Raw genomic sequence first — 23,094 nt, forward strand, 5'->3', positions numbered from 1 at the left:
ATAGAAAGCGTATTAGAGAAGGGCGTACTTAGATCAGTAGCCCCGATTTGGCCAGTGAGAAAGCCCGATGGATCATGGCGACTGACCATCGATTACCGGGAACTCAACAAAGTCACCCCCGCAGCAGCCCCCACAGTAGCAACAAGTCCCAAGACCATGCTCAAGCAGGGACTCAATTCACGATTCTTTACGGTTTGGGACGTCAGTAATGGATTCTGGTCCATTCCATTGGCAAAGGCGTGCCAGTACAAATTTGCCTTCACCTTTAAAGCACAGCAGTACACGTGGACATGCCTGCCACAAGGCTTCCACAACTTCCCCTCCATTTTCCACCGACAGCTGGCAAAGGGTTTAGCCAAATTCTCTCGCCCCGAATGTCTGGTTCAGCACATAGACGACTTACTACTGCAGACAGACACCAAGGAAGAGCACATTGAGCTTCTGTCCGAACTCCTGGAACTCTTACATTCAATTGGTTGTAAAGTTAACCCCAAAAAGGCCCAGACTTTGGAAGATAAGGTGATATATTTGGGAATAATTATCACACATGGTAAACACGAGATCAAGCATAAAAGGATTGACTCGATTGCTAAATTACCCCTTCCCCAGAACGTTTCAGCCCTCCGGTCGTTTTTAGGACTGGTTGGCTACTGCCGAAACCACATTGACGGTTTCGCCAGCAAGGTAGCACCCCTCTCAGACCTCCTAAAGGAGCCCCCTGGGAGTGGCCTCCGCAGCATACGGATGCTGCGGACTCTTTAAAACAAGCACATAGCAGCCCCCGCACTACAAAGTTCCAGACCCGCTTTCCCCTTACGCCATAGAGGTAGCAACCACAGACCGCACCCTCTCAGCCGTGCTCCTCCAGGAATGGCACAACCAGTTAAGGCCCGTAGCTTACACCTCCAGAATTTTAGATGCTGTGGAGCAGGTATTTTCAGCCTGTGAGAGGCACCTGCTCGCAGTATTTTGGGCAGTCCAGTATTTTTCATACATTACCGGACTGAACCCCATTACAATTCTCACCGAACACACCCCCACCAAACTTTTACTGGACGGATGACTCAAGGACGGTACAGTAAGCCAGATTAGAGCAGCGAGATGGACCCTTCTCTTGCAGGGACGGGACATCACTGTTAAAAGGACAAAGACGCACACCTTTTTAGCCAACAGCTTACAGTACCCCGGAACCCCCCATGAATGCAAAATTATCTCTCCACACCACAACACAGGCCCCTTTATTGCTAAACCACCCCCCAGAAAGATAGGTAGTTCAACCCACAGCCCCCAGCACACGGACACGTGAGCCCATAAAGATCTATGTGGATGGATCTTCCACAGTCTTGGATGGGAAGCGCATAACAGGTTGCTGTATCTATGTCGAAGACACGCAGGGGCGCACCCTTGAGGAAATATCGTTAAAACTTCCAGGCCACTTAGGCGCGCAGGCAGCAGAGCTTGCGGCCATCGCATATATAGTTGAGCACCCAGATTCCTTCCCCAGCCCAGCAGACATATACTCGGACAGCCTCTATGTCTGCAACAGCCTCACGGAATTTCTGCCCCTGTGGAAAGTAAGAGGATTTGTTTCCGCAGACGGAAAACCCCTCCCCTCAGCCCCCGCATTGCTCCGTCATATTTTACAGAGAGCCCAGAATAGGACTTTTGGGATAATCAAAGTCCGCAGTCACCATCGTTCCTCCCCCCCTGGAAATGTGAATGCCAACGCACTGGCCAAAGCAGGTTCCAGGCATGGATATCTTTGGACACCCCCCCGAAAGCGCACCAGTGAGTGCAGTTCAGGTCTCACAGACAAAGATCGAGGATCTGGTAGAGGCCCAGAAGCAGGACAGCAATCTCAGGGAAAACATAAAAGGAAAATATCTAGCACCCTATGAGAGGTTTAGAAATGCACTGACCTACTATCCCCATACAACAGGACCCACACCCAGCGATTCTGACTACGATCCAAGTCATCCCTCCATGATCACTTTCCTAAACAAACCCCACCACCAACCACGGAACCACACTGACGACCCCGATTTTGTCCCCACACAGCTAGACACCAATTACTGGCACCGAGATAACTCGTTCCGACTCGTCCGCAACGACGAGAGCGACCCCAACTCACACCATGCAGCCCTTTCAGCCCTAATCCACTCCAGAGTTTGGCACCCGGGAGAAGATGACGACCTTGGGTCTGACTCCCAAACCGAGAACCCCTTAGCGACCCTGTTCGCAACCGAGAACTGAGGTGTCCAGATGATGTTTTAAAAGGAACCGCTTGGGAGAAGTGGTGTACTTTCTGATGGAACCTGCAGAATGTTTTATGTTGTTTGTAAGTTTGTTAAATGTTGTATGTCTGACAGGAGAATTTTTTCTCACTGCCCCACGCCTATTCAGCCGAAACCTCTGAGGACTTGCCCAGAGAGACTCACTATTGCCGGACACTAGTTCAGCGGAACTAGCTTGTCTGCAGAGAATGGTTAAGGAACCAGACGCCCGTTCATAACTGCCCTTCTGGTTCGAAGGTAGAACCACTACGGCAGCCCCACCACGGTGACTACATTTTTTGCCCGTTCTTGTCGGTTGCTCAGGCAGTGGAGAAACAGCTTGGGACCCGCCCTGCCTGGGAACCCCCCCCCTCTGGTCAATTACGCTCGGGGAGGAGAGACACGGCATTGGTAGCCGTCCTACCCGGGGACCCATCCAACTCTTACCCGTCGCGGCCCATACGCACCTCATTTTGGCACTTTTCGTTCAAGAAGTTGTGTTTTGTTTTAGGTAACCTTTAGGTTGCCAACCACATGCTATTTACATCCTGAAACATTTGGATGGTACATTGCACAGTCTGCGAGCCGGCTCGCACTGGTTCATTATTGGGAAGTGTGTCTTGCCCTAAAGATTCGATTTTTGAAGAAAAAAAAAAATGAGGGAGTCACACATAATGACCAAATATAAAGGGATTAATTGGCACTACAAGACAGACACACTATCGTACGAGATATCAAACAAAGATAGTTACAGACACTATGCTCGTTTCCACAGAAGTTCCAGGACCAGAGAAGAGAAGAAAAGGAAAGAGAAGAGCCATGAGGACTTCCTTCACATGAACAACAAGAGTTTTTGAAACGCTGCGTGGAGGAGATAAAAAAGGAAATGAAGAAAGAGTTGTTGGCCCCGATATTACAGGCGATTGAAGGGCTGAAAGAGGAACAAAAGACCCAGGAGCAGGAGCTTCGGGTCGTGAAGGCGAAAGCAGCAGAGAATGAAAACGATATACAGGGCCTGGTGGTGAAGTCGGAGATACAGGAGGCACACCAGAAACGATCTGTGGAGAGGTTGGAGGCACTGGAAAATAACGCAAGGAGGAACAACTTGAGGATTCTTGGCCTTCCTGAAGGTGTGGAGGGGGCGGACGTCGGGGCATATGTGAGCACGATGCTGCACTCGTTAATGGGAGTGGAGGCCCCGACGGGTCCGTTGGAGGTGGAGGGAGCATACCGAGTTATGGTGCGAGGATCGAGAACAGGAGAAGCTCCCAGAGCAATAGTGGTGAGATTTCTCAGTTTTAAGGATAGAGAAATGGTCCTTAGATGGGCGAAGAAAACTCGGTGTAGTAAATGGGAGAACGCGGTGATCCGCGTCTATCAAGATTGGAGTGCAGAGGTGGCGAGAAGGAGGGCGAGCTTTAATCGGGCCAAAGCGGTACTTCACAAAAAAAAGATAAAGTTTGGAATGCTGCAACCGGCAAGACTGTGGGTCACATATCAAGGGAGGCACCACTACTTTGAGACGGCGGATGAAGCGTGGACTTTTATTGTAGAAGAAAAATTGGAATGATTGGACTACGAAAATGAACGTTTGGACAATGTGGTGGGACGAGTGGGGGGGGCGAAGAGGGATTGTATGATTAATCCTGCGGTATGGTAACTTTTCTTTCTCCCACAGGTGGTGATGGGGGGAGGTGGGGAGGGAGAGGAGATGGGGCGTTGGCCATGGGAGGCGGGGCCGAGGGAGAGGCGCGGGCTTGGTTCCCGCGCTATGATAATTATGGCGGGAATAGAGAAGCAGGAAGGAGGGGGCGCCGCACGGGGCGAGCCGTGATCACGGGGGGAAGCCGAGGTCAGCCAGAGTTTGCTGACTTCTGGGAGCAACATGGGGGGAGTAATTACGCTAGCGGGGGGTCTAGCGGGGGGGGGGGGGGGGGATTACTGGGTTGCTGCTGCTGGGGAAAGGGGGGAGTGGGTACGGGAAAGGATGGGCGGGGGGGCACCGTCTGGGAGAAATACAGCTGCGTGGGAACTGGGCGAGAAGCTGGAAAAAGATGATGGCTAACCGGCAAGGGGGGGGGGTGGGAAGCCCCCCAACTCGCTGATCACGTGGAACGTGAGGGGGCTTAACGGGCCGATAAAGAGGGCACGAGTATTCGCACACCTTAAGAAACTTAAAGCAGATGTGGTCATGTTACAGGAAACGCACCTGAAACTGATAGATCAGGTTAGGTTGCGCAAAGGATGGGTAGGGCAGGTGTTCCATTCGGGGCTGGATGCGAAAAACAGGGGGGTGGCTATATTAGTGGGGAAGCGGGTAATGTTCGAGGCAAAGACTATAGTGGCGGATAACGGGGGCAGATAAGTGATGGTGAGTGGCAAATTACAGGGAGAGATGGTGGTGTTGGTAAACGTGTATGCCCCGAATTGGGACGATGCCAATTTTATGAGGCGAATGCTAGGACGCATCCCAGACCTAGAGACCGGAAAGCTGATAATGGGGGGAGACTTTAACACGGTGTTGGAACCAAGGCTGGATAGGTCGAAGTCCAGGACTGGTAGGAGGCCGGCAGCAGCCAAGGTGCTTAAGGATTTTATGGAGCAGATGGGAGGGGTGGACCCGTGGAGATTCAGTAGACCTAGGAGTAAGGAGTTCTCGTTTTTCTCCTATGTCCATAAAGTCTATTCACGCATAGACTTTTTTGTGTTGGGTAGGGCATTGATCCCGAGGGTGAGGGGAACGGAATATACGGCTATAGCCATTTCGGATCATGCCCCACACTGGGTAGACTTGGAGATAGGGGAGGAAACAAGAGGGCGTCCACCCTGGAGAATGGACATGGGACTAATGGCGGATGAGGGGGTGTGCTTAAGGGTGAGGGGATGAAATGGCGGATGAGAGGATTGAAAAGTACTTGGAACTCAATGGCAATGGGGAGGTTCAGGTGGGAGTGGTCTGGGAGGCGTTGAAGGCGGTGGTTAGGGGGGAGCTGATATCAATAAGGACACATAAAGGGAAGCAGGAGAGTAAGGAACGGGAGCGGTTGTTGCAAGAACTTTTGAGGGTGGACAGACAGTATGCGGAAGCACCGGAGGAGGGACTGTATAGGGAACGGCAAAGGCTGCATGTGGAATTTGACTTGCTGACCACAGGCACTGCAGAGGCACAATGGAGGAAGGCGCAGGGTGTACAGTATGAATATGGAGAGAAGGCGAGCAGATTGCTGGTACACCAATTGAGGAAAAGGTGAGAGACGAAGATGGAGAGACGGAGCGGGGAGCGGAGAGAGTGAATGAAGTGTTTAAGACATTTTATAAAAAATTGTATGAAGCTCAACCCCCGGATGGGAGGGAGAGAATGATGGAGTTTTTGGATCGGCTGGAAATTCCCAAGGTGGAAGAGCAGGAAAGGATGGGATTGGGAGCACAGATCACAGTAGAAGAAGTGGTGAAAGGAATTAGGAACATGCAGACGGGAAAGGCCCCGGGACCGGACGGATTCCCAGTTGAATTTTACAGAAAATATTTGGACTTGCTCGCCCCGCTACTGACGAGGACCTTTAACGAGGCAAAGGAAAGGGGACAACTGCCCCCGACTATGTCAGAAGCAACGATATCGCTTCTTTTAAAGAAGGAAAAGGATCCGCTACAATGCGGGTCCTACAGACCAATCTCCCTCCTCAATGTAGATGCCAAGGTCTTGGCCAAGGTAATGGCAATGAGAATAGAGGAATGTGTCCCGGGGGTGGTTCATGAGGACCAAACTGGGTTTGTGAAGGGGAGACAGCTGAACACGAACATACGGAGGTTGTTAGGGGTAATGATGATGGCCCCACCAGAGGGTGAAACGGAGATAGTAGTGGCGATGGATGCCGAGAAAGCATTTGATAGAGTGGAGTGGGATTATCTGTGGGAGGTGTTGAGGAGATTTGGGTTCGGAGAGGGGTATGTTAGATGGGTGCAGCTGTTGTATAGGGCACCAGTGGCGAGTGTGGTCACGAATGGACGGGGATCGGCATATTTTCGGCTCCATAGAGGGACAAGGCAGGGATGTCCTCTGTCCCCATTACTGTTTGCACTGGCGATTGAGCCCCTGGCGATAGCGCTGAGAGGTTCCAAGGGATGGAGGGGAATACTTAGGGGAGGAGAAGAACACCGGGTATCTTTATATGCGGATGATCTGCTACTATATGTGGCGGATCCAGCAGAGGGGATGCCAGAAATAATGCGGATACTTGGGGAGTTTGGGGATTTTTCAGGGTATAAATTGAACATGGGGAAGAGTGAGCTGTTTGTGGTGCATCCAGGGGAGCAGAGTAGAGAAATAGAAGACCTACCGTTGAGGAAGGTAACAAGAGACTTTCGTTACCTGGGGATCCAGATAGCTAAGAATTGGGGCACATTGCACAGGCTAAATTTGACGCGGTTGGTGGAACAGATGGAGGAAGATTTCAAGAGATGGGATATGGTAGCATTGTCAATGGCAGGGAGGGTGCAGGCGGTTAAGATGGTGGTCCTCCCGAGATTCCTCTTTGTGTTTCAGTGTCTCCCGGTGGTGATCACGAAGGCTTTTTTCAAAAGGATAGAAAAGAGTATCATGGGTTTTGTTTGGGCCGGGAAGACTCCGAGAGTGAGGAAGGGATTCTTACAGCGTAGTAGGGATAGGGGGGGGCTGGCACTACCGAGCCTAAGTGAGTATTATTGGGCTGCTAATATTTCAATGGTGAGTAAGTGGATGGGAGAGGAGGAAGGAGCGGCGTGGAAGAGATTAGAGAGGGCGTCCTGTAGGGGGACCAGCCTGCAGGCTATGGTGACAGCCCCATTGCCATTCTCACCAAGGAACTATACCACGAGTCCGGTGGTGGTAGCTACACTGAAGATTTGGGGACAGTGGTGACGGCATAGGGGAAAGACCGGAGCACTGGGGGGGTCCCCGATAAGAAACAACCATAGGTTTGCCCCGGGGGGAATGGATGGGGGATATGGAATGTGGCAAAGAGCAGGTATAACGCAATTGAAAGATCTATTTGTGGATGGGAAGTTTGCGAGTCTGGGAGCGCTGACCGAGAAATATGGGTTGCCCCAAGGGAATGCATTCAGGTACATGCAATTGAGGGCTTTTGCGAGGCAACAGGTGAGGGAATTCCCGCAGCTCCCGACACAAGAGGTGCAGGACAGAGTCATCTCAAAGAAATGGGTGGGGGACGGTAAGGTGTCGGATATATATAGGGAAATGAGAGACGAAGGGGAGACTGATGGACGAACTAAAAGGGAAATGGGAAGAAGAGCTAGGGGAGGAGATTGAGGAGGGGATGTGGCAGATGCCCTAAGCAGGGTAAACTCGTCGTCCTCGTGCGCCAGGCTAAGCCTGATTCAGTTTAAGGTATTACACAGGGCACATATGACTGGAACACGGCTCAGTAAATTTTTTGGGGTGGAGGATAGGTGTGAGAGGTGCTCGAGAAGCCCAGCGAATCATACCCATATGTTTTGGTCATGCCCGGCACTACAGGGGTTTTGGATGGGGGTGACAAAGGTGCTTTCGAAAGTAGTAGGAGTCCGGGTCGAACCAAGCTGGGGGTTGGCTATATTTGGGGTTGCACAAGAGCCGGGAGTGCAGGAGGCGAAAGAGGCCGATGTTTTGGCCTTTGCGTCCCTAGTAGCCCGGCGCAGAATATTGCTAATGTGGAAAGAAGCCAAGCCCCCGGGGGTGGAGACCTGGATAAATGATATGGCGGGGTTCATAAAGTTAGAGCGGATTAAGTTCGTCCTAAGGGGGTCGGCTCAAGGGTTTACTAGGCGGTGGCAACCGTTCGTCGAATATCTTGCGGAAAGATAGATAGGGGAGAACAAAGAAGGCAGCAGCAGCGGCCCAGGACTGGGGGGGGGGGGGATGGGGGGGGGGGGGGGGGGGGGGGAGGGTGTGGCCTGAGACAAGGCAGTTGCCAATTAGGGCTAGTTTTTATTTTTTGTTATTTAATATTTATTTATTTGTTGTTGTTTTTGTTTAAATTTAAAAAGGTCATTATTATCTGTATTGTTACAATGTTGTGTAAAGGATGCACAATGTACTGTGTTGGTTGACCAAAAATTTTCAATAAAATATTCTTTAAAAAAAACAAAACATTTTTGCATAGCTATGGTCAGTGCAGAGGCCATGAAGGAAGTGCCCCCCCCCCCCACCCCCCCAAGGTCAGGGAATGGAACGCAACATTGTTATGTGATCCTTCACGCTGATGGGAAAGTCAACCAACAAGACAAAAACCAGCAGCTGCAGGTTGACTGTGTATTTACCTCTGGAAAGGCCAGACAAGATCGATACCAGCAACCATCAGCATAACAAAACAACAGCCATCTGCATACTAATGAGCAATCCCCGCAAACAATAAGCAACATTTAGACACACAAAGCAAAACCAGACTCTTCGGCGCCAGCAGGAGCCTACACAAAAGGAGGTGAACGACTACCTCAAGAACGCCCATCGATCAGGGAACCGCTCCAGCATTGGAGAAAATCGAACCAAGTGATTGGGACAAAGTCCAATCACTTGGGACCAGGTACAGGGTCCGCCCCGAAAGGTGGGAAGCCCCTAGGGACTAAGAATCAAGCCCAAGTTCAAATCGTTCTTCTTGACCGGGTCACTCAGCAACACGAACCAACCCTTGACAGTGACCGGTTCAGCCGCCGCCGATATCCAGTAAGTCTTACTTCAACGCTCACTAAGAGATAGGCTCTCCTAGCTACCAATCTGTACCAACTTCGAATCCCGCAGGCTCAGAACCCGAACAAAAGGCCATTCGTTTCCCTGACCTGGTGGGCCAGTTCAAAGTTTAAGTATTGGCCTGTTAGCTGTAGACGTAGAATTTGTACACGAGTAGTGATTACTGTGTATAATAAATGTGCTTTGATTTAAATCTTACTAAGCGGTGTATTAGATTATTGATCATTACTCGGACTTGAACCACGTGGCGGTATCATAAAGATACCTGGCGACTCAAGAGCAAAGGTGTTAAAACAGAGCAATTAGACTAAGCCAAACTTAGCAACACTCCCCACTGGACAAGACAAGAGAAAAATGGGAGGAAGAGCTAGGGATTGAAATAGGGTGGAGACTCTGGAGCGAAGCACTGAAAAAAGTGTCAAACCCACCTCCACATGCACATAGCTAAGCCTAATGTAGCTGAAAGTGGTATACCGAGCACACCTAACAAAAAACCCGAATGAGCAGGTTCTTCTCAGAGGTGGAGGACAAATGTGAACGGTGCCAGGGAGACAGAACCAACCACACCCACATGTTCTGGGCATGCCTAGATTGGTCGGGTTTTGGACAGATTTTTGAGGCAATATCCAAGGTTGTGGGAATGAAGGTGGAGCCTGCCCAAAGTGGCAGTCTTCGGGATATCAGACCAGCCAAAACTCTTTATGGGGAGAGGGGCCGATGCCCTAGCCTTTGTCCCCCTAATCACTCGCCAAAGAATTTTGCTCGGCTGCCGATCAGCAGCACCACCCAAAGCTGGCCAATCTGTCAGAATTTCTCCAACTGGGGAAAATTAAATTTGCCATCCGGGGATCGGAAGAGGGCTTCCACAAGATGTGGAGGCCATTCACTAACCTGTTCAAGAGCCTATTCGAAGCCCACAGCCAATAGAGCAAAGGGGATGGGGGGCCCCACAAAGAGACCACAAGCACCAACAAAATGGGGAGGAGGGGGGGAAGGCACGTATACCGATCGGACCGTGTGGAGAGTTTCCTCCGGAGTCTCCAGTTTCCACCCACAAGTCCCGAAAGACGTGCTTGTTAGGCGAATTGGACATTCTGAATTCTCCCTCAGTGTATCAGAACAGACGCCGGAGTGTGGCGACTTAGGGCTTTTCACAGTAATTTCATTGCAGTGTTAATGTAAGCCTCTTGTGATACTAATAAAAATTATTATTGATTTATCACAATGTAATATATTGTCACTATACCACCTTGCTAATGTATGATAATGAAAAACCATTAAAAAATTCTATACAAAAAAAAAGGAGATTGGAAGTTATGTTTAATGGTTGGTTTTGTACAGATTTATTTTTTTTGAATTGTATAAAATGAAAAACTCATAATAAAAACATTCTAAATTTTAAAAAAATCATTGGTCTTTGGAACCATGGGCTAGTAACACACTGGACAAGAAAGGTTCATGAAAATGTCATTTTTAATCCTTGTGGACTGATTTTATATGTATTATTGCATTGCTGATATTTGCTGTGTCTTACATCTGTTTATTACCTTTCTTTGAAAATATATATATTCTTTTTCAACCTAAACTTAATGGCATATTAGTGATACCTACATTATTAACTTCCTAGTATTCTACATGACCGTTGGTTTCAGGTTATAAGAGAAAGGGTCTACATAGTAAAACTATTTTATTTGTCTTATGCACGAGGTACAAGTGCTGTGAGAAAATCTGACCGTATTCATTTTTACGTGAAGTGTGATCAAATGTGGGATTTAAAAAGAGATATTGGAATGTGATTTTACTTTATTTATTCCCATCCTGAGATAACAATATTCCCTTTTTAACTTGGGGTTTTCGGACCTCAGGTTTGTTTTCTCATGGTCAATGGTTCAATCTCTAACATATTTTCAAACATCATAAAACATTTTCTTGAAACAGAAAGTGCGCAGGGGTCTGGGGAAATAAAGGATAGAGAGGAACTGGCGCAGACTCGAAAGATCAAATCCTTCTGCGCCGTACAATTCTCTAATCAGAAAACTATAATAAAGTTGCACCTTGAAGCTGCAGCCTGGTTCATTAATAACATTTGAACTTGGATCCCCAGTGTCACCTTGAACAGGATCAACCAGCTCCCAAATCAACTTTTTTTTTTTAAAACTGTAATTTGCCAAATTATTGCAAAGCACTGAAGTTGTGAGCTATGGTGAACATACATTGTTTCAATAGTCTATTTAGCATAGAAAAACCTAGTAAATTTGATGGACCGAATGGCCTCCTTCCATGCTGTTATAACTTTATGACTCTGAACATAATACATAGAAAATCGAAGGATATTTGGCAAATTAAATCCGGAATTGGCAGAGTGGCAGGAAACAGAGGGTAATGGTCGAAGCATGTTTTTCTGACTGGAGACGGTGTCCAGTGGGGTCTTGCAGGGGTCGGTGTTGGAGCGATTGCTGCTTGTGGTTTATATGAATTACTTAGACACGAATGTTGGAGGGTTAATCAGTAAGTTCACGGATGATACAAAAATTGGTGGGATGGTAATTAGTGAGGATAGCCTTCGATTACAGGAGGATATAGACGGGCTGGTCAGATGAGCTGATCAGTGGCAAATGGAATTCAATCTGGATAAATGCGAGGTGATGCACTTGGGCAGGACAAACAAGGTAAGGGAATACAGGGTGAAAGGCTGGACCCTGGGAAGCACCAAGGATCAGAAGGACCTTGGTGTGCATGTACACTAGTCCATTAAAGGTAGCAGAGCAGGTGGATACAGTGGTTGAGATGGTATATGGTTTACTTGCCTTTATTGCCGAGGCAGAGAGTCCTTTATTGCCGAGGCAGAGAGTTTAAGTAAGAAGTCTTACAACATCAGGTTAAAGTCCAACAGGTTTGTTTCGATTCTATAGTGAATCGAAACAAACCTGTTGGACTTTAACCTGGTGTTGTAAGACTTTTTACTGTGCTCATCCCAGTCCAACACCTGCATCTCCACATCATAGAGTTTAAGAGCAGCGAGGTTATGATGAAACTGTATGAAACATTGGTTAGCCCGCAGGTAGAGTATCCTGTGCAGTTGTGGAATCCACATTATAGAAGGGATGTGATAGCATCTGAAAGGATGCAGAGGAGATTTACCAGGACGTTACCCGGGCTGGAGAGTTTTAGTTATTAAAAGAGATTGGATAGACTGGTGTTGTTTTCCTTGGAGCAGAGGAGACTGAGGGTGGGGGGTGGGGACATGATTGAGATGTATAAAACTATGAGGGGCACGGATAGAGTAGATATGGAGAAACTTTTCCCTTGGTGGAGGGATGACCAGGGGGCATAGATTTATCATGAGAGGCAGAAGGTTTAGAGGGGATGTGAGGAAAAAGATTTGCACCCAGATGGCGGTGGGAGTCTGGAAGTCACTGCCTGAAAGGGTGGTGGAGACAGAGTCCCTCATAACATTTAGGAAGTATTTATATGTGCACTTGCAATTCCAAGGCATACAAGGCTATCGGCCAAGTGCTGTAAAAAGGGATTAGAATAGTTAGGTGGTTGTTTTTTTTGGCGCAGACGTGATAGGCCAAAGAGCCTTTCCTGTGCTGTGGATCTCTAGGACTCTAAATAAACAAGCCAAGTGTCATGTGAGAGTACCTTTAAAAAATGGGTGTTTATAAATGGGTGTGTACATAAATATCTGTAGTGAGAGTACCTTTAAGAAATGGGTGTTTATTACTGCAGTGATGTCAGAGAGGGGGTGGAGCTGGGCTGTCTGTCAGCTTTTTACTTTCGTTTTAAGCTGTTTGCTGCAGGGTGTGTTTTAGTTTCGCTTTCAGTGTGAGAGCTGAAGCCAGACAGAGCAGCTGTACTGTTGATCTCTGCAATTAAAAGACTATCTCTTGATCATTTGGTGAATTCAGAATTATAAATGTTTTCAGTAGTGAATGTAAACCTGATATGCTTCTGTTTAAAGGATTTTTTAAAAAGTCTTCTGGATGTTAAAAGGACAGCTTACTTAGTGTTGTATTCTATGGGGGTTGTATTTGAATTAATGGTTGCTAAGGTGTTCACTGTATGTTTTAAAAAGGTTAACTTGAGTCCATAGAATAAACATTGTTTTGCTTTTAAAACATACTTTTCCATTTCTGCTGTACCACACCTGTAGAGTGGGCCGTGTGCTCCCCATACCAAATGTTGTGGGTCAGGTGAACTCCATGATACACTTTGGGGTTCTCTAAACCCTGGCCCATAACACCAAGCCATCATGTCTAACAAGATGCAACCAGAACTTTTAAGGTGTTAGGCTTGACTCAGGAGGTACAACTTAAGTGAGGATATCATGGGGTCAGGCTCAACCTTCGAGGAACATGCAGTCGAGGTTGACACTTGATTATATAGCTGCACATTCTGAGATGCCATCTTTCAGATGAGAGGTTCCTCTTGGATTAACACAAAAGAACTTATGGCTCTATGCTCAGAAAAACTGAAGAGTTCACCATGTACGCTGATCAAAATTAATCTTTCAACCCAAAACTGCCCCCACGCCCCCAAAACAAAAATACTGATCGTTTATCTGAATGCAATTCTTGGCTGCGCCCAAAGTGACTGCCATATTTCTCTACATCACAACAGTGAAAGTATTTTATTGTCTGTGTAGTGTTTTGGAATGTTACAGGGACACAAAAAGCACAACACAAATACAAGATTTTACCTTTTTTCTCATGCCGTGAAATTTTTGTAGCCAATCTTTACACTTTCCTGATATACAGGTGAGAAAACTTTAATGACAGCTATGCAGTAATATCACATATCAACCATTGTGATGTAAAAAAAAGTCCTACTGCTGCCAAAAGAAAAATCAGACTTTCAAGGCAAACACATACTACCAATTTAGAATTGGTGCAAAGCTAAACTTGCACAGATTAAATCCAGAACTACAGAACAAATTCATTCCAAAACAAAGTAACCGAGACTCTTCTCAGGCCATCAGCACCAGATTTAATTTGCAATTGCATTAATGTTATAGTTTTAGCAGAAAGATACTCAGTGTCAGTAGTAAGACTCCTTTCTTTGCAACTGCATGTCTTAACTCTCTCTGCCTGAAGGTACTTTACTAGGAAATGGCAAGTCACACAGCTAATATTCGTGAAATCCAGAATTTCATTTCAGAGTGTAACAAAATGAAGTTGTAATTACCAGCCCGAGTTGTACCTGGTGCTCCCACCGATGAAGTAGGTATGGTGGTCAAATGGTCAGATCTCTCAAGGTGACCACCTTCATTCACATTTTCTGTAGTTTGGTGAGAAGAGCAGGTCTGGATTCGTTCACATTTTGCGAGCAATGCTTTGGATTGCGATAAAGAACTCTGATTATCGTCACTTTCATGAGGTGCCTAAAATAAAAAAGGTAATAAAATAAAAAGAAATGGAAATCACCTCACACAACCAACTTATTTTTATTGATTGCCATTAAAGTTAACACGGGAAACATGAAAACAAATTGGTACGTTCAGATGAAGGGCCAATGGTCTAGTCTACGACACCACCACAGCTGTACATATATATTACTTAACCAATACATCTTGAACTAAAATATGGGTTGTAATATTGTGGAATAAAGAAAACGGAGGCAAATCATAGATTATCATAGACTTTACAGTGCAGAAGGAGGCCATTTGGCCCATCGAGTCTGCACCGGCTCTTTGAAAGAGCACCCTACCAAGCTCACACCTCCACCCTATCCCCATGACCCAGTAACCCCACCCAACACTAAGGGCAATTTTGGACACTAAGGGCAATTTAGCACGGCCAATCCACCTAACCTGCACATCTTTGGACTGTGGGAGGAAACCGGAGCACCCGGAGGAAACCCACGCACACACAGGGAGAACGTGCAGACTCCACACAGACAGTGACCCAAGCCAGGAATCGAACCTGGGACCCTGGAGCTGTGAAGCAATTGTGCTAACCACTATGCTACTGTGCTGCCCAATATCGATTTTCACATTACAGAGCTCGAGAAAGAATGAGTTAGAGTAAAGACGGTGCATAAATATTGATCTTACATAAAAACACAAGAAATAGGAGTAAATCTTTTGGCCATCAGACCTGCTTTGCCATTTAAAAAGATCATCTGATCTGATTGTGGCCATAACTCCACTTTCCTGCCTGACAACAACCCCTTTAATGGCAATCTATTCAACGACCCAGCCTCCACTGCTCTCAGGCAAATTCCAAAGATTAATGACCTTCTGCCATGACCTAATGTCATCCCCATCCTAAATGGGAGATCCCTTATTTTTTTTAAACTGTGCCCCTAGTTCTAAATTCCCCCACCTCCTCCCAGCATCCACCCAGGCAAGCCCATCAGAATCTTACCTTTTATTAAGATCACCTCTCATTCTTCTAAACGCCAGTGAGTATAGGCCGAAACTGCTCAAACTTTCCTCAGAGGACAAATCCCTTCATCTCAAGAATCAGCTGATTTACTTCCGTTGACGGAAATGTGCTGATTAGTCGCATATCATAGATACATAGAAGATAGGAGCAGGAGGAGGCCTTTTGGCCCTTCGAGCCTGCTCCACCATTCATCACGATCATGGCAGATCATCCAACTCAATAGACTAATTCTGCTTTCTCCCCATAGCCTTTAATCCCTTTCTCCCCAATTGCTATATCCAGCCGCCTCTTGAATATGTTCAACGTTTTACCATCAACTACTTCCTGTGGCAATGAATTCCACAGGCTCACCGCTCTTTGTGTGAAGAAGTGTCTCCTTATCTCTGTCCGAAATGGTTTACCCTGAATCCTCAGGCTGTGACCCCTGGTTCTAGACACATCCATCATTGGTAACATCTTCCCTGCATCTATCCGGTCTAGTCCCGTTAGAATTTTATAAGTCTCTATGAGATCCCCCCTCATTCTTCTGAACTCCAGTGAGAACAATCCCAACCTAGTCAATGTCTCCTCATATGACAGTCCCGCCATCCATGAAATCAATCTGGTAAACCTTCGCTGCACTCCCTCAAGAGCAAGAACATCCTTCGTCAGAGGAGACCAAAATGCACACAATACTCTAAGTGTGCCAAGTGGCTCTCGTTCGGAACACAGCAAAATAGGCACTATTGGCCAAATTTAGCCCGCAAAAATCGGACTCATTCATCCCCTCGCCCACGGAGATATGGAAGAAGAAAAGTTTGCCAGGAAGCAGTAGCTCAGAGGCCGCAAGGAAGCCAGAAACGGCGGAAAAGGACTGAGCATCGAGAGAGCGGGTTGGTGGACCTACAAAGCGGTCTCCCTGGCCACCCCGAGAGAGGGAGACCTGTGACTCAGATAGTGGGCTCCCTCTCTCCTCCTCCTCCCACCCCCCCACTCCCTGCCCCCCACCAGGAGATGGATGAAAGACGTTGCTAACTAAAGAACTGACCGCAATAAAAGAGATCAAGGTAGAGATCCAAAAGCAGTCAGGGTGACAGAGGCGCTGGCCGCCATGCAGACGGTGCTGGATGGGATGAGAAGGAAGCTGTAGGCCCAGGGCAAAACAATCCAAAAATAATAATAATAATCTTTATTAGTGTCACAAGTAGGCTTACAATAATAGTGCAATTACTAAACTGTGAAAATCCCCTGGTCGCCACACTCCGGCGCCTGTTCGGGTACACAAAGGGAGAATTCAGAATGTCCAAATCACCGAACAAGCACATCTTTCAGGACTTGTGGGAGTAAACTGGAGCACCCGGAGGAAACCCAAGCAGACATGGGGAAAACGTGCAGACTACGCACAGACAGTGACCCAAGCCGGGAATCGCATCTTGGACCCTCGCACTGTGAAGCAACAGTGCTAATCACCGTGCTACCATGCCACCCTCGGGCATCAATGGATCAGAGCAACCGAGATAAAGAGGTTGGTGGAGACCCGAGGGAACCTGAAATGGAAGGTCGAGGACCAAGAGAACCAATCCAGGTGAAAAAACATTCGAAGAGTGGGCCTGCCAGAAGGAATTTAGGGCAGAGACCCAATCGACTACATGGCCCAGAGGCTGGACAACTTGGTTGGATGGGATAGCTTCCGCAAGCCACCAGAGATCAACAGGGCACATAGGTCACTCCGATCAAAGTGAAAGCCGGGGAGCAGCCAAGGGCGATAATAGCCAATCTGTACAGGTACCAGGATTGGGAGAAGATCCTGCATTGGGCTCGGCAGACAAATGCAAGCAGTTTGGAGGGACACAGGATAAGGGTATACCAGGACACGGGGGCGAATCTGGCAAACTGCAGGGCTGAATTCAACCACTTGAAGTCAGTACTATACAAAAGCAATGTTAAATTCTGGGTGTTATTCCCAGCCAAGCTCTAGGTGACATATCAGAATAAGGGACATTATTTTACCACCACAGCAGAGGCAGACGAGTTCATCCGTGCAAAAGGACTGGACAAAAGGTAAACATGGAAGCGGCGAAGATAACACAGAGAAAAAGTGATGGCAGGGACAATTTTGCGCGGGACTGCACTGCCTCGCTACGAGTGAAGGAGCTAGCTCATAGGAAGGAAGGGGTGAGGGCAGCAGTGAGGGTGAGGAGGAGACAGAGAGGACAGCAACAGAACGGGTGTAGGAGGGGGGTCAGAGCAGCCATGTGTACCATCTACAAGATGCACTGCAGTAACTCACCAAGGTTCCTTAGACAGCAGTGGATCTACCTACACCTCAAGGACTGCAAGGTTCAAGAAGACAACTCACCACCACCTGAAGAGCAACTAGCGATGGGCAATAAATGCTGGCCTAACCAGCAACGCCGACATCCTGCAAATATATATTTTTTAAACCCCATCTACCACCTTAAATATTCACTCCCTCCTCCACTGACACAGTGGCACCGGTGTGTACCATCTACAAATTGCACTACAACAACTCATCAAGGCTTCTTTGACAGTGGGTGGCACAGTGGTGCAGTGGTTAGCACTGTTTCCTTGCGGCGTCGAGGACCCAGGTTCGATCCCGGCCCCGGGTCACTGTCCATGTGGAATTTTCACATTCTCCCCGTGACTGCATGGGTTTCACCTCCACAACCCAAAGATTTGCAGGGTAGATGGATTGGCCACACTAAATTCCTCCTTAATTGGAAAATAAAAATGAATTGGTTTTATTTTATTTTTAAAAAGGCTTCTTTGTAGGAGCTGAAGGGAAAATGGGAAGAGGAGCTGGGGGAAGAGATCGAGGAGGGGCGAAAGAGGCCGACGCCTTGGCCTTTGCGTCCCTAGTAGCCCGGCGAAGGATTTTACTTACGTGGAAAGAAGCGAAGCCCCCGGGCGTGGAGGCCTGGATAAACGACATGGCAGGGTTCATAAGACTGGAGCGAATAAAATGTGCGTTAAGAGGATCGGCTCAGGGGTTCACCACGCGGTGGCAACCGTTCCTTGACTATCTCGCGGAACGATAAGGGGGAAAAAAAACAGAAAGGACAGCAGCAGCAGGGGGGGGGGAGAAAGAGTATTATTCAGTGTTTTTCGCCAGTTATTGATATTGGCTTTTTGTTTATCTCTTTTTTCATTGTTGTTAGTTTAATATATTATTTAAATAACGTTTAATGTATATTCCCTTATTAAGTTGTAAAATGGAAAATTTCAATAAAATATATATATTTTTTAAAAAGGCTTCTTTGTCAGCATCTTCCAAACTCACTACGTCTACCATATGGAAGGACAAGGGTGGAGGCACGGCAATACCTGCAAGTACCCCTCCAAGCCACACACAATCCTGACTGTTCTTTCGTTGGGCCAAAATCTTGGAACTCCCTTCCTAACATCATTCTGTAGGATGTACCTACACCCTACATGGACTGCAGTAGGTCAAGAAGGCAGCTCACCACCGCCTTCTCAAGGGTAATTAGGGATGGGCAATAAATACTGGTCTGGCCAGTGACCAATAAATATACGTACGGCAATTGATGCACTGGGTCAAAAAGAACTCCGGTTTGAGATCAGGTATGTGTCAAGTTAACAGAGCAACTAGTGATTCCACATCCCTGACAAAGTAATTGAGGGAAGGAACTTAATATATGGGATTCACAAACACCTAAAGCCTACCACTCTGTATCAGTATGTCATGCTTCCCATTTCCCATTGATGACATAGAGCCACTTTCCAGGCCTTTGGGACCCTCTCTGACTCCAGTGATTACTGAAAGATCACCATAAATGCCTCCACAATCTCCTCAGCTATCACCTTCAGAACCCTGGGGTGTAGTCCACCCGGTCCAGGTGATTTATCCACGTTCAGAGCTTCTCCTTAGTGATGGCCACTACAGTCCTCTCTGCCCTCTGACTCTCCTGAAGTTCTGGTATCTTCCACTGTGAAGATTGCTGTATCTATTCAGTTCCTCTGCATAGCTTTGTTCCCCATTACTACTTCTCCAGTCTCATTTTCCAGTGTCCAATGTCCTTTCTTGCCTCTCTCTTACCTTTTATACAACAAAAAATGCTCTTGATTTATATTGCTAATTGGCTTCAGCTCTTCCCCCATTATTGCTTAACCCAAAGCCAACGCAGGCTGGCAACCACAGAGTTGATCGATAAATGGGGTTTGGTGCAAGTCAGGATTTGAGAAGCAGAGTTTGGGACGAGCTTACGCTTATTAGCGCAAAGTTAATTTATTCCAAAATGGTGGGGAGTGAAGACAATGGCTTTGGTCTTCCCAATCTTTAGTTGACAGGAATTTTCTGCTCACCCAGTACTGAACATTGGGAGAACAGTGTGACAATTTATCAACAGTGATATGCGACAGAGAGAGAGAGAACGCGCTGGGTATTGTCAGTATATAGGTGAACCGGTCAGTGTGTTTTTGGATGGGGCTGACAAGGGGTCTTATCTTAATGAGAAATATGGGGGGCGGGGGGCCAAATTAGATCCTTAGGGGATAGCAGAGATTTTTTTTTTTTTTTTTTTTTTTTAATTTAGAATACCCAATTCATTTTTTTTCCCAATTAAGGGGCAATTTAGCGTGTTCAGTCCACCTACCCTGCACATCTTTGGGTTGTGGGGGTGAAACCCACGCAAACACGGGGAGAATGTGCAAACTCCACACGGACAGTAACCGAGAACCTGGGACCTTGGCGTCGTGAGGCAACAGGGCTAACCCACTGCGCCACCGTGCTGCCCTAGGGATAGCAGAGATAATGGTAGGGATACAGATGAAAACCCATTTAAGCTGATTCTTTGGATATGGCTGGATAGATAAGAATGGAACCAGTGCAGTTCCATCCCAGAGAATCATTAGGGGAGAAATTTGTGGTCAACCATGTTAAGGCTAAAGACAAGATTGAGAAGCAATTCTTTACTTTTAACACAGTCACATAGGATTCCATTTGTGACTGTGACAAGAGCCATTTCAGTACATTGGCAGGGGTGGAAATCTGATTGGAGGGATTCAAGCAGAGAGGTCCTGGAAGCTTAAGAAGAAGACAGAAAGTCCAAAGTCTTTGGCAAGGAAACAGATTGGAGATGGCACAATAGTTTCCAAGGGCAGAGGGGTCAAAGGCCTTTTTTAAAAAGGAAAGTGGTGGGGATGTCAGATTTGCAACGGCAGTGGGCAAAACCAGAGGTGGCAAAAATAATTAACAATATCTTTTTTTAAATAAATTTAGAGCACTCAATTATTTTTTTCCAATTAAGGGGCAATTTAGCGTGGCCAATCCACCTACCCTGCACATTTTTGGGTTGTGGGGGCGAAACCCACGCAAACAAGGGGAGAATGTGCAAACTCCATACCGAGTGACCCAGAGCCGGGATCGAACCGGAGACCTCGGCGCCGTGAGGCAGCAGGGCTAACCCACTGCGCCACCGTGCTGCCCTATAATTAACAATATCAGCCAACCTGGAAGTTAGGAAGATGGGTGGCCGAGAGTTTTAGTGGGAATAGAATCAAAGAAGCAGGGATTGCATATATTGGAAAGGATGAGCTCAAGATGGCATGAGGGGTGATAGGAAAGTGGAAAAAGATGAGTCAAGATAGGGCAGCACATGGCACAGTGGTTAGCATTGCTGCCTCACAGCTCCAGGGACCCAGGTTCAGTTCCAGCCTCGGAGAACTGTCCGTTTGCGCTTTTTTCCCCATGCCTGCGTGTGTTTCCTCCGGGTGCTCCGGTTTCCTCCCACAGTCCAAAGATGTGCAGGTTAGGTGGATTGGCCATGCTAAATTGCTCCTTAGTGGCCAAAAGGTTAGGTGGGTACTGGGTTATGGGAAGAGGGTGGAGGGTGCTCTTTTTAAGGGCCGGTGCAGACTCAATGGGCTGAATGAACTCCTTCTGCACTGTATTTCTATGATTCTATGATAAGATTCGGACACAGGCGAACTTGAGGCAGCTTAGCCCACTTGGCCCGAGAGGTGAAGTGAAGAAAGAGGCAGAAGCCACGGTTATTCATTGGAAATGATTGTCGCTGGCATTGCCAGCATTCATTGCTGATCCCCAACTTCCCTCAAAAAGGCCAAGTTGCTTGTGTCAGTCAGTTTTTTTAAAATTAAAGTTTTACAAACATGCATACATATTAGGGCAGCACGGTAGCACAGTGGTTAGCACAGTTGCTTCACGGTTCCAGGTTCGATTCCCCGCTTGGGTCACTGTCTGTGCAGAGTCTGCACGTTCTCCCCGTGTCTGGGTGGGTTTCCCCCAGGTGCTCCGGTTTCCTCCCACAGTCCAAAGATGTGTGGGTTAGGTGGATTGGCCATGATAAATTGCCCTTAGGTGAGGTGGGGTTTCTAGTTTACAGGGATAGGGTAGAGGCCTCAACCACAGCCTGCAACTTCATCTTGACATTACACGGAAATGGGAAATCTGGATATTGCAATTAACAAATAAACAGGACATTAAAACTATGAACAAGACATAAACATCAACAATAAACACGGATAGTGAAGCAAAAATCAAAAACGTGGCAATAAGAAGCAATCCTTCTGGAGAGAAAATGCATTTCCTCGGAAAGATTTTTGAAGTATGGATTTAAGGAGTATATGATCAGACTGTTCCAATATGAATGAAATGATAATAAAACTATCTCATACTGCCAGAACCTACGGTTGACATTTCTAAATTAATCCCTTAAACTTCGCCCATGTCGGTTCGCAATGCCGGTGCCCAGTAGCCCTAACTAAAGTATGTTTTACTTGTACCTCGTTCCTCTCCTGGAGTCTGGTAGCTCCTGAAACAGGCTCCCGATGATCGGTTTTCCCAGGTGGGATGAACCTGAATTTCTTTGCTGCGTTGCCGCTGAGCTGACTCGGAGCTGCAGATCTTCTCATTTCAAACAGTTATCACTTTGTCACCGGAAGAGGAATAAGTGCGTGTCAATAAATAAGTTAAATCCTAGGGTTAAAGAACGCCTCTGGAGCGACCACCTCTTGTTACTCCAGCTGATTGATGGGGTAATAATGCAGCTCCTCCCTTTTGTTTTTCCCGCCTTCCCGAAGCGTGACACGATGCGCATGCGCAACTCTTTTGAGTCAAGGCTCAAATGCACTGTGCAACTCTGCCACACTTATATGGTATTTGTTCTGCAATATTAAGTGTTCAACTACTTTCCATGGCTACGGTTCACTGTGCTTTATTTGCAAAGCAGGTATGGAAAGCCATGCAATATTTTGTCAGGATTCATCCCCAGCAGCTCCATAAGGCAGGACTCTCCTCCACAGGCTGATCCAGGGACCTACACAGAGATGAACGTGGACCGCCTCTGGAAGACTATCAACTCAATGAGAGATGCTGTTTGCAAAGAGCTGTAGACGAGCAAGTGTTGTGGACTGGCACATTCCAAAGATCCAAGACTACATGCTGAGGGACACGTGAAAGCTTGGGGCAGTGACAGCAAAGGCTCAGTGGGAAAATTCCACATTCTAAGACCCTCCCACCATCACAACATAATAAGAAGTAGGCTCAACAGGATGGATGCAGGAAGGATGTTTCCTTTAGTCTGGGGGAGGGTCTAGAGCCAGGAGAGATTTACAAGGATGCTACCAGGACTTGATGGTCTGAGTTATAAGGAGAGGATGGATAGGTTGGGACTTTTTTTCCATGGAGCGTAGAAGGCTTAGGGGTGATCTTATAGTAGTCCATAAAATAATG

At 47.1% G+C, this 23,094-nt stretch overlaps 1 protein-coding gene across 3 annotated transcripts in view; it reads right to left on the minus strand.

Annotated features, from left to right (window-relative positions):
• Positions 1-22,410, minus strand: part of rad54b (RAD54 homolog B) — a 268,427-nt gene extending 246,017 nt beyond the window's left edge. The window contains exons 1-2 of one of the 3 annotated variants that reach the window (XM_072468033.1): positions 22,146-22,410; positions 14,182-14,377 (exon numbers count right to left, since the gene is read on the minus strand). In XM_072468033.1, coding sequence (XP_072324134.1) covers positions 14,182-14,377; positions 22,146-22,274 — 325 coding nt within the window. In that variant the 5' untranslated portion in view covers positions 22,275-22,410. Of the gene's footprint in view, positions 1-14,181; positions 14,378-22,145 lie in introns of those variants that run through there. The other 2 variants (XM_072468034.1, XM_072468037.1) reach the window with 2 other exon arrangements.
• Between the last annotated feature and the right edge of the window lie 684 nt (positions 22,411-23,094).

The sequence above is a fragment of the Scyliorhinus torazame genome, chromosome 11, assembly GCF_047496885.1.
Source record: "Scyliorhinus torazame isolate Kashiwa2021f chromosome 11, sScyTor2.1, whole genome shotgun sequence".
In the NCBI taxonomy this organism is placed as follows: domain Eukaryota; kingdom Metazoa; phylum Chordata; class Chondrichthyes; order Carcharhiniformes; family Scyliorhinidae; genus Scyliorhinus; species Scyliorhinus torazame.